General features: G+C 44.9%; 2 protein-coding genes across 3 annotated transcripts; one reads left to right on the forward strand and one right to left on the reverse strand.

The window, feature by feature from the left end:
- Positions 1 to 1,956: 1,956 nt before the first annotated feature.
- Positions 1,957 to 3,296, reverse strand: LOC120033763 (complement C1q-like protein 2). Of its 2 annotated transcripts, XM_038980217.1 has the most exons (3): positions 2,974 to 3,296; positions 2,700 to 2,919; positions 1,957 to 2,136 (listed from the first exon to the last, which is right to left on the reverse strand). In XM_038980217.1, the coding sequence occupies exons 1-3, from the start codon at positions 3,288 to 3,290 to the stop codon at positions 1,957 to 1,959; spliced, it is 717 nt and encodes a 238-aa protein (XP_038836145.1). In that variant the 5' UTR covers positions 3,291 to 3,296. The 2 variants fall into 2 exon arrangements, with proteins under 2 accessions (XP_038836145.1, XP_038836144.1); XM_038980216.1 differs by having other exon boundaries at positions 2,700 to 3,293.
- A 5,583-nt stretch (positions 3,297 to 8,879) lies between these two features.
- Positions 8,880 to 12,759, forward strand: LOC120033203 (proline-rich extensin-like protein EPR1). Its single transcript, XM_038979487.1, has 8 exons — positions 8,880 to 9,449; positions 9,495 to 9,761; positions 9,807 to 9,956; positions 10,041 to 10,346; positions 10,392 to 10,658; positions 10,704 to 11,087; positions 11,133 to 11,414; positions 12,643 to 12,759. The coding sequence occupies exons 1-8, from the start codon at positions 8,880 to 8,882 to the stop codon at positions 12,757 to 12,759; spliced, it is 2,343 nt and encodes a 780-aa protein (XP_038835415.1).
- The last annotated feature ends 578 nt before the right edge of the window (positions 12,760 to 13,337 follow it).

Raw genomic sequence — 13,337 nt, forward strand, 5'->3', positions numbered from 1 at the left:
CAGTAAAATACTTCTTGAGTAAAAGTCTAAAAAGGTTTCCGAAGAACACCATCCACGCAATCCGAAGAACACGCAATCCGAAGAACACCATTCCAACCGTGAAGCACGGAGGTGGCAGCATCATGTTGTGAGGGTGCTTTGCTGCAGGAGGGACTGGTGCACTTCACAAAATATGTGGATATATTGAAGCAACATCTCAAGACATCAGTCAGGAAGTTAAAGCTTGGTCGCAAATGGGTCTTCCAAATGGACAATGACCCCAAGCATACTTCCAAAGTTGTGGCAAAATGGCTTAAGGACAACAAAGTCAAGGTATTGGAATGGCCATCACAAAGCCCTGACCTCAATCCTATAGAAAATTTGTGGGCAGAACTGAAAAAGCATGTGCGAGCAAGGAGGCCTACAAACCTGACTCCGTTACACCAGCTCTGTCAGGAGGAATGGGCCAAAATTCACCCAACTTTTTGTGGGAAGCTTGTGGAAGGCTACCCGAAACGTTTGACCCAAGTTAAACAATTTAAAGGCAATGCTACCAAATACTAATTGAGTGTATGTAAACTTCTGACCCACTGGGAATGTGATGAAATAAATAAAAGCTGAAATAAATAATTCTCTCTACTATTATTCTGACATTTCACCTTCTTAAAATAAAGTGGTGATCCTAACTGACCTAAGACAGGGAATTTTTACTAGGATTAAATGTCAGGAATTGTGAAAAACTGAGTTTAAATGTATTTGGCTAAGGTGTATGTAAACTTCCGACTTCAACTGTATATTAAACAAAGCAGATGACACCATTTTCTTGTTTTTAAAATATACGGATAGCCATGTGCACACCCCAACACTCAGACATCATTTACAAAAGATGCATGTGTGTTTAGTAAGTCCGCCAGATCAGAGGCAGTAGGGATGACCATAGATGTTGTCTTGATAAGTGTGTGAGTTGGACAATTTTCCTTTCAAAACGTAATGAGTACTGTTGGATGTCATGGAAAATGTAGGGAGTAAAAACTACCTTATTTTCTTTAGGAATGTAATGAAGTAAAAGTTGCCCAAAATGTAAATAGTAAAGTAAATTACAGATACCCCCAAACTACATAGATATTACTTTAAAGTATTTTTACTTAAGTACATTACACCACTGCCTTCTTTGTCAAATAGCCACTAACCTTGTGGAGATTGAGCAAATAAAGATCCTCACCATAAACTAACCCTAAATCTGTGCACTTCTTTTGAAGTGAAGCCGTAAGGAAAACATGAAATGTTTGAAGGAAAATCACACATTTCAGTCTTGACTGATGATAGTATGTATAAGTGAGGAGCACCTTCACTAGTGCTAGTACTGGATGGCAGGTTGTCACTTTAACCTGCAGCGTTGCTCCATAAGACTCAGCCATGCTGTGGTCCAGTGTTGTTCAGTAGGTAGAACATAGTGCTTGTAACACCATGGTTGTGGGTTCATTTTCCACGGCGGACCAGTACGAAAATGTATGCAGTCCCTACCTACGGTAACTCGCACTGTAATGTAATAATTTTTTTAACATCCAATGAGACATACTGTAAAATAACATTTATTGGTACATCAGGAAAAAATATAATGCACTGTTGGCCTAGTGACATAAAATAAAACACAACTCTGGACTCTGAATGTACCGAACATATGGGTTATATGATTCTATCTCTGTGCATTTGATCTTAGCAACATTTAGGATATTTCTCAACGTAAGGTGTTCCTATTGAGTAAAACAAACTTCTGAATCAAGTAATCTTACCACATTCAATCAAACGACCTCAACTGCTATATAGCCTATTTATCCTATATATTATTGGTAGTTAGAAGACCATTACAAGCACCCTGCTCTTCAAAGGAAATGAGAGAGCGAAATTAAAGATGAAGTTCTATTTGGACCGCATTCGGAGGCAGAGTCATGGGTAGCCTAAAACTTGTCAGGCTATTTAATCTGGATACAAAATGAATCCAGAGAAGGTGCTGTACTTGTTGTTGTTGCCTCCGTGTGCTTTGCCACCGTCCAGTTTGACATAAATCTCATCTCCGGAGTCCAGGTGTAGAACCACGCTGTTACCTGCGTAATCGTAGTTCTGGTCTGCGTCCTGTGCAATAGCACTTGCCCGAACCTGTGTAATGGAAGGGAAACACAAAATAAGTATAATCCTCATGAATTTGATATTTTATAGTTGTTTGATTTCGTCTCTTATTCGTCTCTTATGCTCTTATGGTCAGACAAATTCCTCCACTACCACTTTGTAGATTACATCATATTGTGTCACTTTGGACATTTCGTCAGTTATGGTCAGACAAATTCCTCCACTACCACTTTGTAGAATAGGTTATATTATGTCACTTTGGACACCACAGAAGTGGGAACGAGGGCTTAAGACGCTAAACGATCAAGCATTTCTTTACCGTGGTAATATAATGTATAGACTACCCGATTTAACTGAGTTTACCATTGCTAAGCATATGCTAAGGGCCTTAAATGTCCTACCATAAAGCCGAAAAGTGCACTAGCCAAAATTATATAAAGTGAGTGCATAACATTTGTGCGTGTAGTATACGTTTTTCTCCATACCCTTTGGGTTTTTGCATGCATTTATAGTATGTTATAGACATGAATTGTTTTTAAATTAATGATAATACAATATTTTCGTATATGCTAATTTAATTAAATAATGTTTACCTGTCCGTTTTTGCACAAGTCTGCCCACATGCTTGTCCCGTCGCCTCCTCGCATTAACACGTGGTATGTGAAAAAATAAATTCCGGACACTTGGCAAGTGAACTTGCCATTGGTTGGGTCGTATTGATTTCCCAAGTTTGTGACAACATCGTCGAATTTAAGCACCTCATATCCTTCGTGTGGGTTCTTCAAACCGACATAGAACGCAACCTTTGTTTCACTGAGTGCAGTGTTAACCTCGTCCGTGTCCGTTTCGGTCTTTGCAGTCCCTGACGTTACCGCGGGGTAAACATCTTTCCCGGAATCACCCCTGTCTCCGGGTGGTCCTCTTGGGCCGGGAGGTCCTGGTTCTCCCGGTGGACCTCTTGGTCCCGGTTTCCCAGGTCGCCCTAATTCACCTTTGGAGCCTTGCGCCATTGGCGGCGGCGGGATAGCATTCATGTCCTGCATGAGCTCCATTGCCGTGGCGCTGGCGGGTTTCGAACTGTATGGATCACAGATCATTCGACAGGTGCCCATCATCTCATAGTGAGCCGAAGTCTTGGTACTTTGCACAAGCAGCGGTATTGCTATGATAAGGGCCAACACCATGACGATGCCAATCACAGCGGCCACAAGTCGCTTCCTCTGGAATATCCGAGAAGCAAGCGATAGAAAGTCTGCTGAGCTTGGAGGAGTAATAGTGGAATGTTTGCGTGCGTAATTAGAAGGAAAAAAAACTGACACCAAATATATTTTCTTCCTCAATGCAACTATTCTATTTTGTTTTGTCCATAAGCCTTAGGCAGTCGTGCCAGAGCAGACAGACGAAGGGTATGAATCTTGGCATGGATGGGCGCTCGCTGGTTCTCAGCACTGATTTGGAGCGCTCCTATTCTATTCCAGTCCTACGGGGGTCGCTGACGTAACACATGCGGAGTAAAGCCTTTTGCAATTTGGATTAAGATCGAAACAATAATTGGGCAATCTTTATGTATGAATTACTAATCCTCATATTACAGCAAGGAGGATATGGAATTAGAAAGCATTAAACACTTTGATCCCACCATTTATATTTTGAAACACGCAACCCATGTGGTTGTACAGAACATGTCCCCATATAATTAAATAGAACAGAACAGCCATTATTTGCTGAAACGAAAAGCTCTGTGTGCGGGGCAGGAGCTGTCCTTTCAGCACCTCTCCCAATCATTAGGACGCTGAAAATCAACATGAATCAAAACATTTAGCCTATGATCAATGCACTTTTAAAGGAACTTATAACAACTTAGTAATTTTGCTTTAGGCCTCTCTAATATTTGTTTTATTAAATATTAGTTCGTCACCTCCCCTTTGTAACAAATGGCATACCCCACACTATCCATGTCAACATACATTTACATTCACACATTCTTGTATTCTGTCTTCAATCTCTAACAAAGTGACGGTTTCATGTCTGAAACAAATCGTTTAATCCTTTTGTTCCAGAGCTGGGGTTTAACATCTCACACCCTGTCTCAGCAGCTAAGCAGTCAGCTCAAATTTATTCCCGGTCATTCCTTGTTATTGAGTCTGTCATTATTGGCTACCAATAGATACTGGTAATGCAGACAGACTAAATATTTTCTATGCACGTTCCCATATACTTAAATATAACAGAATAGTAAATTAATGTGTTGCTGTGAGTGTTCCCTTGAACCCTTTTTTGTCTTGTTGGCTAGGCCTAGGCTACTAGTGGAACATTTGCGGGAAATATTTAGAAACAATCCATCGAGACTAATGTGAGTGACCAAAACTTTACTATAAAATTGTTTATTGATTTTCAATTATAAACAAACACAAGGAAGTTGCCAAATATTTGACTCAAATGATCAACCCATCCCATGTCAATAGTGGTCGCGTGCAGTGTGAATACTTGCATTATGACTCAAAGTTGTGTTACTACATTTACATAATGAGTTCCAAGAATCTCTGTGAGTTCCAATATGACGATTAGTATTGTGACGTTTTCTAGCCTGTAAATAACCCCGAGCAATCAATGTTCGTTTATTAGTGGCAACGACTTGTTTCTAGAGACTACTACTTGGATCACTCTCTGAAACCGTTAAGGTGTGTTGTTCCGAATGTTGGAGACCTTACCGGAAACTGTACCCGAGATGTTGGATGGTGCAGTGCGTCTGTGTTGAAGATTGACTAACCATGGATCCAGCAACTATGGATCCATATGATGTGAGTAATCAAACACTTCACTCTGGATCAGGGCGGTAGCAAGTAGCCTATTAGCTCTGGTCCAGGGCGGTAGTGTGCGTACCTCCACGCTATCACCATAGACCAATTAGCAAGTACCCAGTGATTTTTGCTGTTGTTGATTTCACTTTGAATTCACCTTGGTTGACAACTTAAGCAAAATTAATTCAAAACTAGATGTTGAAATGATGTCTGTGCCCAGTGGGTTACTTAAGCAATAAGCCCTGGGGGGGTGTGGTATATTGCCAATATACCACAGCTAAAGGCTGCTCTTAACATGATGCAACATGGTGTGCCTGGATACAGGCCGTGGTATATTGGCCATATAACACAAACCCCTGAGGTGCCTTATTGATATTATAAACTGGTTACCAATGTAATTAGAGCAGTAAAATACATGATTTGTCATACCTGCAGTATATGGTCTGATATACCACGGCTGGCTGTCAGCCAATCAGCATTCAGGGCTCTAAAGTTCTGGCAACATTCAGTTTGGTTCCTGTTTGGTTGTGAGTAACCAAACATTGGGATCAGGAGTTTCTCAAAATATTCCCAACATCAGCTGGTTGGTTCCTTAAAGCTAGAACCCTTAGTTATTGATTAATTAATGACATAAACCCATTTGATTCTTATGTAATATAACTTATACATGCCTCATGATCTTAATTCAATTGTCATACGTACCCCATCAGAACCCCAAATATAAGTTTGTTTTAATCCAATGTGTGTAAACAATATAAATGTAATGGGGAAAAAACACTGTATAACCTTAAAACATGGTTAAAACTGTAATTTTGATATCATGGATGGCCAGCTCCGTCGGAATTTGAGAGTAGTTACATTTCTCCAGGCCCATCCCTCAGTTTTTTACCAAAATAGAGGGCGGCATCTCCGCTTTGTTATTGTTTCAATGAAGGATTCTAGCTTTAAAAGGTCTCAGTATAATGTTTTCCCCAATACATTCTGAGAACATTAACAGGGATTTAATTTAAACTGTACCTTAGAGCTATTTTACTTTGATAACAGGTTTTACTCTTTAAAGTTGTTCTCATTTGACTGTCTCCATGTTGATTATGTTGTTAAGGCTGATGCGGATGGGTTTTACAAGGGCGATGATTATGGATATTTCCACTGGAATGAAAAATATGGCCATTGGGGTAAGCATTTCACACCTGTGTTAGGACTTGGTTTAATCATTTTATTACCATTCCTTTATGGAAATGAGAGGATCAAGCTTCTGCTCTTATTCTTTTTACAGAGAGGTGGACCCTAAAAAACAATGAGTACATCTATGAGTATGCGTACAAGTATGAGAACGAGAACGACTACTACAACCACCAGGATCAACCTGGTCAAGGGGCCAACTGGGAAAAAGAGGCTGGTTCTTCTCAGATTGTTGATGCTCCTGCCCATCTCCCCCTCCCTACTTCCTCTGATCTCCCTCAGCAGAGCCCACAGGAGCAGCCTGGAGTCCTCGCAGCATTCCCTGGTCCTCTTGCAAAGTAAGTACTTTGTTCGTTAACACAGCAATGACATCTGCACAGCTACACTGTCCACCAGATACATTCATGTTGGAATTTGGAGTGCTATGATTACACTGAAGTTGATTGAGATATTGGACTAATGTAATGGAGTTTCAGATTACCTGTATTACCCAGAGTACCTAGATTGTGTTCAGATCTGAAATGTAAAGACTGTTTTGTATCCACGGCGTGAAGCCTCCTTCAACCCATTCTAAACAACCTGGTGTGTTTCCTCTCATGTAGCGTTGGGACTCTTGAGAAGATGATTGAGGTTGCATGGCAGAAGTGTCAGGAGTACCAATCTATGTTCTTCATGTGGTACTTTGTTACCCTGTTGTGCACACAGAGTAGGGCACAGGTACATTTCTTCTTTGGATGAGAGAGCATGAGTTAGGATGGATGATGAGGGAGAGGATGATTATTATGGTTTGCATTTTCATAAGTAAGCAAACAGGTCTGTTTTAGGCCTTGCGTCAATTACATTGTAATTGATTTGCGTTGTTTCTGGACTAACCTTCTGTTTTTATATTGCTACATATAGCCCATCTTTCCTCCAGTGAAACCAATTGTGGTCGAGCGTCCCATCTCTCCACCAGTTGAGCCCATCGTGGATGAACTGCCCATCTTTCCACCAGTGAAGCCTGTTGTGGTTGAGCTGCCCATCTTTACACCAGTGAAGCCTGTTGTGGTTGAGCTGCCCATCTTTCCACCAGTGAAGCCTGTTGTGGTTGAGCTGCCCATCTCTCCACCAGTGAAGCCTGTTGTGGTTGAGCTGCCCATCTTTCCACCAGTGAAGCCTGTTGTGGTTGAGCTGCCCATCTTTCCACCAGTGAAGCCTGTTGTGGTTGAGCTGCCCATCTTTCCACCAGTGAAGCCTGTTGTGGTTGAGCTGCCCATCTTTCCACCAGTGAAGCACGTCATGTTTGAGCTGCCGATCGCTCCAGTGGAAGCTGAGTCACGTCAGAGATTTGAGGTAGGCTACTCACTCCAAGCTGTCCCTTTTAATTTGTAAATCATGGTCCTAGTTTAACTGCAATCAGAAATTCACACATTTACAAATTATTATTTTTTTAAACTTTTGCTTATTTAGTAAATCTTTTCTTGACTCTTATTTTCTTAAAACTTCATTGTTGGTTAAGGGCTTGTGAGTATGAATTTCCCGGTAAGGTCTACACTTGTGTATTCAGAGCATGTGACGAATACAATTTGATTTATTTTGATTTGTTTATGTCTTTTCCCAGTATGTCCTACAACCGCGGAAAGATAAACCACTGAAGGGTCTGACACAGCGACATAAAAAAAAGAAAGAAAGACATGGAAACTTCAGTTCCACAGGCCAGAACTACTCTTCCTCCTCCCTCCCTATCGGATTATTTCCTTCCACCTACAACTCAGAGATGTCAAAGGGCCCAGGATTTCTTCCCTCCACCTCCAGTGGAGCCCATCGTGGTTGAGCTGCCCATGTCTCCACCAGTGAAGCCCATCGTGGTTGAGCTGCCCATCTTTCAACCTGTGAAACCCATCGTGGTTGAGCTGCCCATCTCTCCACCAGTGAAGCCCATCGTGGTTGAGCTGCCCATCTTTCAACCAGTAGAGCCCATCGTGGTTGAGCTGCCCATCTCTTTACCAGTGAAGCCCATCGTGGTTGAGCTGCCCAACTCTCCACCAGTGAATCCCATCGTGATGGAGCTGCCCAACTCTCCACCAGTGAAATCCATCATGGTTGAGCTGCCCATCTCTCCACCAGTGAAGCCCATCGTGGATGAGCTGCCCATCTCTCCACCAGTGAAACCCATCATGGTTGAGCTGCCCATCTTTCAACCAGTGAAGCCTGTTGTGGTTGAGCTGCCCATCTCTCCACCAGTGAAGCACGTCATGTTTGAGCTGCCGATCGCTCCAGTGGAAGCTGAGTCGCTTCAGAGATTTGAGGTAGGCTACTCACTCCAAACTGTCCCTTTTCATTTGTAAATCATGGTCCTAGTTTAACTGCAATCAGAAATTCACACGTTTATATATGCTTTAAAAAAAAACTTTAGCTTATTTAGTCAATCTTTTCTTGACTCTTAATTTCTTAAAACTTCATTGTTGGTTAAGGGCTTATGAGTATGCATTTCACGGTAAGGTCTACAATTGTTGAATTCGGCGTATGTGACGAATACAATTTGATTTGTTTATGTCCTTTCCCAATTTGCCCAACCACCTCCGAAACATATTCCACTGAAGGGTCTGACACAGCGACATAAAAAAAGAAAGACAGACATGGAAACTTCAGTTCCACAGGCCAGAACTACTCTTCCTCCTCCCTCCCTATCGGATTATTTCCTTCCACCTACAACTCAGAGATGTCAAAGGGCCCAGGATTTCTTCCCTCCACCTCCATTGGAGCCCATCGTGGTTGAGCTGCCCATCTCCACCAGTGAATCCCATCGTGATGGAGCTGCCCAACTCTCCACCAGTGAAACCGATCATGGTTGAGCTGCCCATGTTTCCACCAGTGAAACCAATCATGGTTGAGCTGCCCAACTCTCCACCAGTGAATCCCATTGTGATGGAGCTGCCCAACTCTCCACCAGTGAATCCCATTGTGATGGAGCTGCCTAACTTTCCACCAGTGAAACCCATCATGGTTGAGCTGCCCATGTCTCCACCAGTGAAACCCATCATGGTTGAGCTGCCCATGTCTCCACCAGTGAAGCCCATCGTGATGGAGCTGCCTAACTCTCCACCAGTGAAGCCCATCGTGATGGAGCTGCCTAACTCTCCACCAGTGAAGCCCATCGTGATGGAGCTGCCCAACTCTCCACCAGTGAAGCCCATCGTGATGGAGCTGCCTAACTCTCCACCAGTGAAACCCATCATGGTTGAGCTGCCCATGTCTCCACCAGTGAAGCCCATCGTGATGGAGCTGCCTAACTCTCCACCAGTGAAGCCCATCGTGATGGAGCTGCTTAACTCTCCACCAGTGAAGCCCATCGTGATGGAGCTGCCTAACTCTCCACCAGTGAAACCCATCATGGTTGAGCTGCCCATGTCTCCACCAGTGAAGCCCATCGTGGTTGAGCTGCCCATGTTTCCACCAGTGAAACCCATCATGGTTGAGCTGCCCATCTCTCCACCAGTGAAGCCCATCGTGATGGAGCTGCCCAACTCTCCACCAGTGAATCCCATCGTGATGGAGCTGCCTAACTCTCCACCAGTGAAGCCCATCGTGATGGAGCTGCCTAACTCTCCACCAGTGAAGCCCATCGTGATAGAGCTGCCTAACTCTCCACCAGTGAAGCCCATTGGGATGGAGCTGCCTAACTCTCCACCAGTGAAACCCATCATGGTTGAGCTGCCCATGTCTCCACCAGTGAAGCCCATCGTGGTTGAGCTGCCCATGTCTCCACCAGTGAAACCCATCGTGGTTGAGCTGCCCATCTCTCCACCAGTGAAGCCCATCGTGATGGAGCTGCCCAACTCTCCACCAGTGAATCCCATCGTGATGGAGCTGCCTAACTCTCCACCAGTGAAGCCCATCGTGGTTGAGCTGCCCATGTCTCCACCAGTGAAGCCCATCGTGGTTGAGCTGCCCATCTTTCAACCTGTGAAGCCCATCGTGGTTCAGCTGCCCATCTCTTTACCAGTGAAGCCCATCGTGATGGAGCTGCCTAACTCTCCACCAGTGAAGCCCATCGTGATGGAGCTGCCCAACTCTCCACCAGTGAAGCCCATCGTGATGGAGCTGCCTAACTCTCCACCAGTGAAACCCATCATGGTTGAGCTGCCCATGTCTCCACCAGTGAAGCCCATCGTGATGGAGCTGCCTAACTCTCCACCAGTGAAGCCCATCGTGATGGAGCTGCTTAACTCTCCACCAGTGAAGCCCATCGTGATGGAGCTGCCTAACTCTCCACCAGTGAAACCCATCATGGTTGAGCTGCCCATGTCTCCACCAGTGAAGCCCATCGTGGTTGAGCTGCCCATGTTTCCACCAGTGAAACCCATCATGGTTGAGCTGCCCATCTCTCCACCAGTGAAGCCCATCGTGATGGAGCTGCCCAACTCTCCACCAGTGAATCCCATCGTGATGGAGCTGCCTAACTCTCCACCAGTGAAGCCCATCGTGATGGAGCTGCCTAACTCTCCACCAGTGAAGCCCATCGTGATGGAGCTGCCTAACTCTCCACCAGTGAAGCCCATTGGGATGGAGCTGCCTAACTCTCCACCAGTGAAACCCATCATGGTTGAGCTGCCCATGTCTCCACCAGTGAAGCCCATCGTGGTTGAGCTGCCCATGTCTCCACCAGTGAAACCCATCGTGGTTGAGCTGCCCATCTCTCCACCAGTGAAGCCCATCGTGATGGAGCTGCCCAACTCTCCACCAGTGAATCCCATCGTGATGGAGCTGCCTAACTCTCCACCAGTGAAGCCCATCGTGATGGAGCTGCCCAACTCTCCACCAGTGAAGCCCATCGTGATGGAGCTGCCTAACTCTCCACCAGTGAAACCCATCATGGTTGAGCTGCCCATGTCTCCACCAGTGAAGCCCATCGTGATGGAGCTGCCTAACTCTCCACCAGTGAAGCCCATCGTGATGGAGCTGCTTAACTCTCCACCAGTGAAGCCCATCGTGATGGAGCTGCCTAACTCTCCACCAGTGAAACCCATCATGGTTGAGCTGCCCATGTCTCCACCAGTGAAGCCCATCGTGGTTGAGCTGCCCATGTTTCCACCAGTGAAACCCATCATGGTTGAGCTGCCCATCTCTCCACCAGTGAAGCCCATCGTGATGGAGCTGCCCAACTCTCCACCAGTGAATCCCATCGTGATGGAGCTGCCTAACTCTCCACCAGTGAAGCCCATCGTGATGGAGCTGCCTAACTCTCCACCAGTGAAGCCCATCGTGATGGAGCTGCCTAACTCTCCACCAGTGAAGCCGATTGTGATGGAGCTGCCTAACTCTCCACCAGTGAAACCCATCATGGTTGAGCTGCCCATGTCTCCACCAGTGAAGCCCATCGTGGTTGAGCTGCCCATGTCTCCACCAGTGAATCCCATCGTGATGGAGCTGCCTAACTCTCCACCAGTGAAACCCATCATGGTTGAGCTGCCCATGTCTCCACCAGTGAAGCCCATCGTGGTTGAGCTGCCCATCTTTCAACCTGTGAAACCCATCGTGGTTGAGCTGCCCATCTCTTTACCAGTGAAGCCCATCGTGGTTGAGCTGCCCATCTTTCAACCTGTGAAACCCATCGTGGTTGAGCTGCCCATGTCTCCACCAGTGAAGCCCATCGTGGTTGAGCTGCCCATCTCTCCACCAGTGAAGCCCATCGTGGTTGAGCTGCCCATCTCTTTACCAGTGAAGCCCATCGTGGTTGAGCTGCCCATCTTTCAACCTGTGAAACCCATCGTGGTTGAGCTGCCCATGTCTCCACCAGTGAAGCCCATCGTGGTTGAGCTGCCCATCTCTCCACCAGTGAAGCCAATCGTGGTTGAGCTGCCCATGTCTCCACCAGTGAAACCCATCATGGTTGAGCTGCCCATCTTTCAACCTGCGAAGCCTGTTCCTACAACCGCGGAAAAATAAGCCACTGAAGGGTCTGACACAGCGACATAAAAAAAGTAAGAAAGACAAGAAAACTTCAGTTCCAAAGGGCAGAACTACTCCACCTCCTTCCTGCCTTTCGGATTTTTTCCTTCCACCACAGGGATGTCAAGGGGCACAGGATTGTTTTGATTCACCTCCACCACAGGGTTGCCAAATGGCCCAAAATGGAGTTAACCCATATTCAATGAGAGCAGGTGATTATGCTTTAGCTAGCTCACATTTCACAGAGAGATAGAGCGATTTCACCTAGTCATTTACCTTATATAACGCTGATTTCCATTAGTAACAGGTGCTCCAATGAGCAAATATCCAGGTTATCCATGTACAACTACCAAAGCTGGGCCTGGAATATCAGACGCTGCCCTGGCTCACATGCTCATACCTCTCTCACCGATGTTGGTGCCGGAAGGTAAATGCCCATTTGAACAGTAAATATCCTCTCTACTCTTGTAACAAGCCTGATTGGGGCTGGTGAGCAAAATAATGTTCACCATTGACTATTCTAAATCCTAACTGGGTACAGGCTTCAATCAAAACATTTTTGGTAGCACATGATTTATGTTTAGTTTAACAATTTATTAAGGCTCTCCTGAATTGTGTTCAGATGATGGTGGATGGGACTCTGCTGGGGATCACATGTCCACCCCTGGGACTCCCTTCTACATGGGTTGACTCTTCCACTGGACCTTTTAAGCCCTTTAAAAGGTACTACATGACTTAATCCAGCTCACCTTTTTGACACAACAATCCAAATGAATCTATTTCAGTAAATGTAATTCCAGAGGTTGATATACTGTAAGTGCACCTTTTCAACAGTAAAGTATGTATGTGGTAAGGGATGTCACAAACTTTCTCTTTCTCCCATAAGCTATTTTGCCTGAAGAAAAGGACGCAGTGGAGCATAGCATTTTTCTTTTTAAAATAAACTCAAGCATACCCCACTTGGTCTTAAAATACTTATAATAAAATCCAATGAGACCAAGTTTGCTTATTCCTGTTATTTATTCATTGTAACTACAGTAGATTTTAACCTAGCAATCCCACACTATCAGTCCATTGGATACCAAATATACCAAAATGATGTGTGAAACAGTAGCCAGTTTAGATGTATGTATTGCTGTGAGATTGGTAGGTTTTTCTAAGAGGAATAAACCCACACAAATAAGGTGATGGACCTGTGGGCTATGTAATCAAGATTACATTGCCCACATAGTTGATGTCCTGCTTTTCCCACCATTGCAAGTGAAAAAAATTATCTCTATCAGACACGAAAAGAGTGATTCAACCCAACACTATCAG

This window comes from Salvelinus namaycush, chromosome 40, assembly GCF_016432855.1.
Source record: "Salvelinus namaycush isolate Seneca chromosome 40, SaNama_1.0, whole genome shotgun sequence".
In the NCBI taxonomy this organism is placed as follows: domain Eukaryota; kingdom Metazoa; phylum Chordata; class Actinopteri; order Salmoniformes; family Salmonidae; genus Salvelinus; species Salvelinus namaycush.

What these genes read in the sequence shown, in the direction of transcription:
- LOC120033763 (XM_038980216.1), bottom strand. Translation starts at nt 3,290, where the DNA reads ATGGTGTTGGCCCTTATCATAGCAATACCGCTGCTTGTGCAAAGTACC. An exon ending in ACTTGTGCAAAAACGGACAG is followed by an intron (nt 2,137 to 2,699) that starts GTAAACATTATT and finishes TCCATTACACAG; the next exon opens with GTTCGGGCAAGTGCTATTGC.
- LOC120033203 (XM_038979487.1), top strand. Translation starts at nt 8,880, where the DNA reads ATGGAGCTGCCCAACTCTCCACCAGTGAAACCGATCATGGTTGAGCTG. An exon ending in AGCTGCCTAACTCTCCACCA is followed by an intron (nt 9,957 to 10,040) that starts GTGAAGCCCATC and finishes CAACCTGTGAAG; the next exon opens with CCCATCGTGGTTCAGCTGCC. An exon ending in AGCTGCCTAACTCTCCACCA is followed by an intron (nt 10,347 to 10,391) that starts GTGAAACCCATC and finishes CCACCAGTGAAG; the next exon opens with CCCATCGTGGTTGAGCTGCC.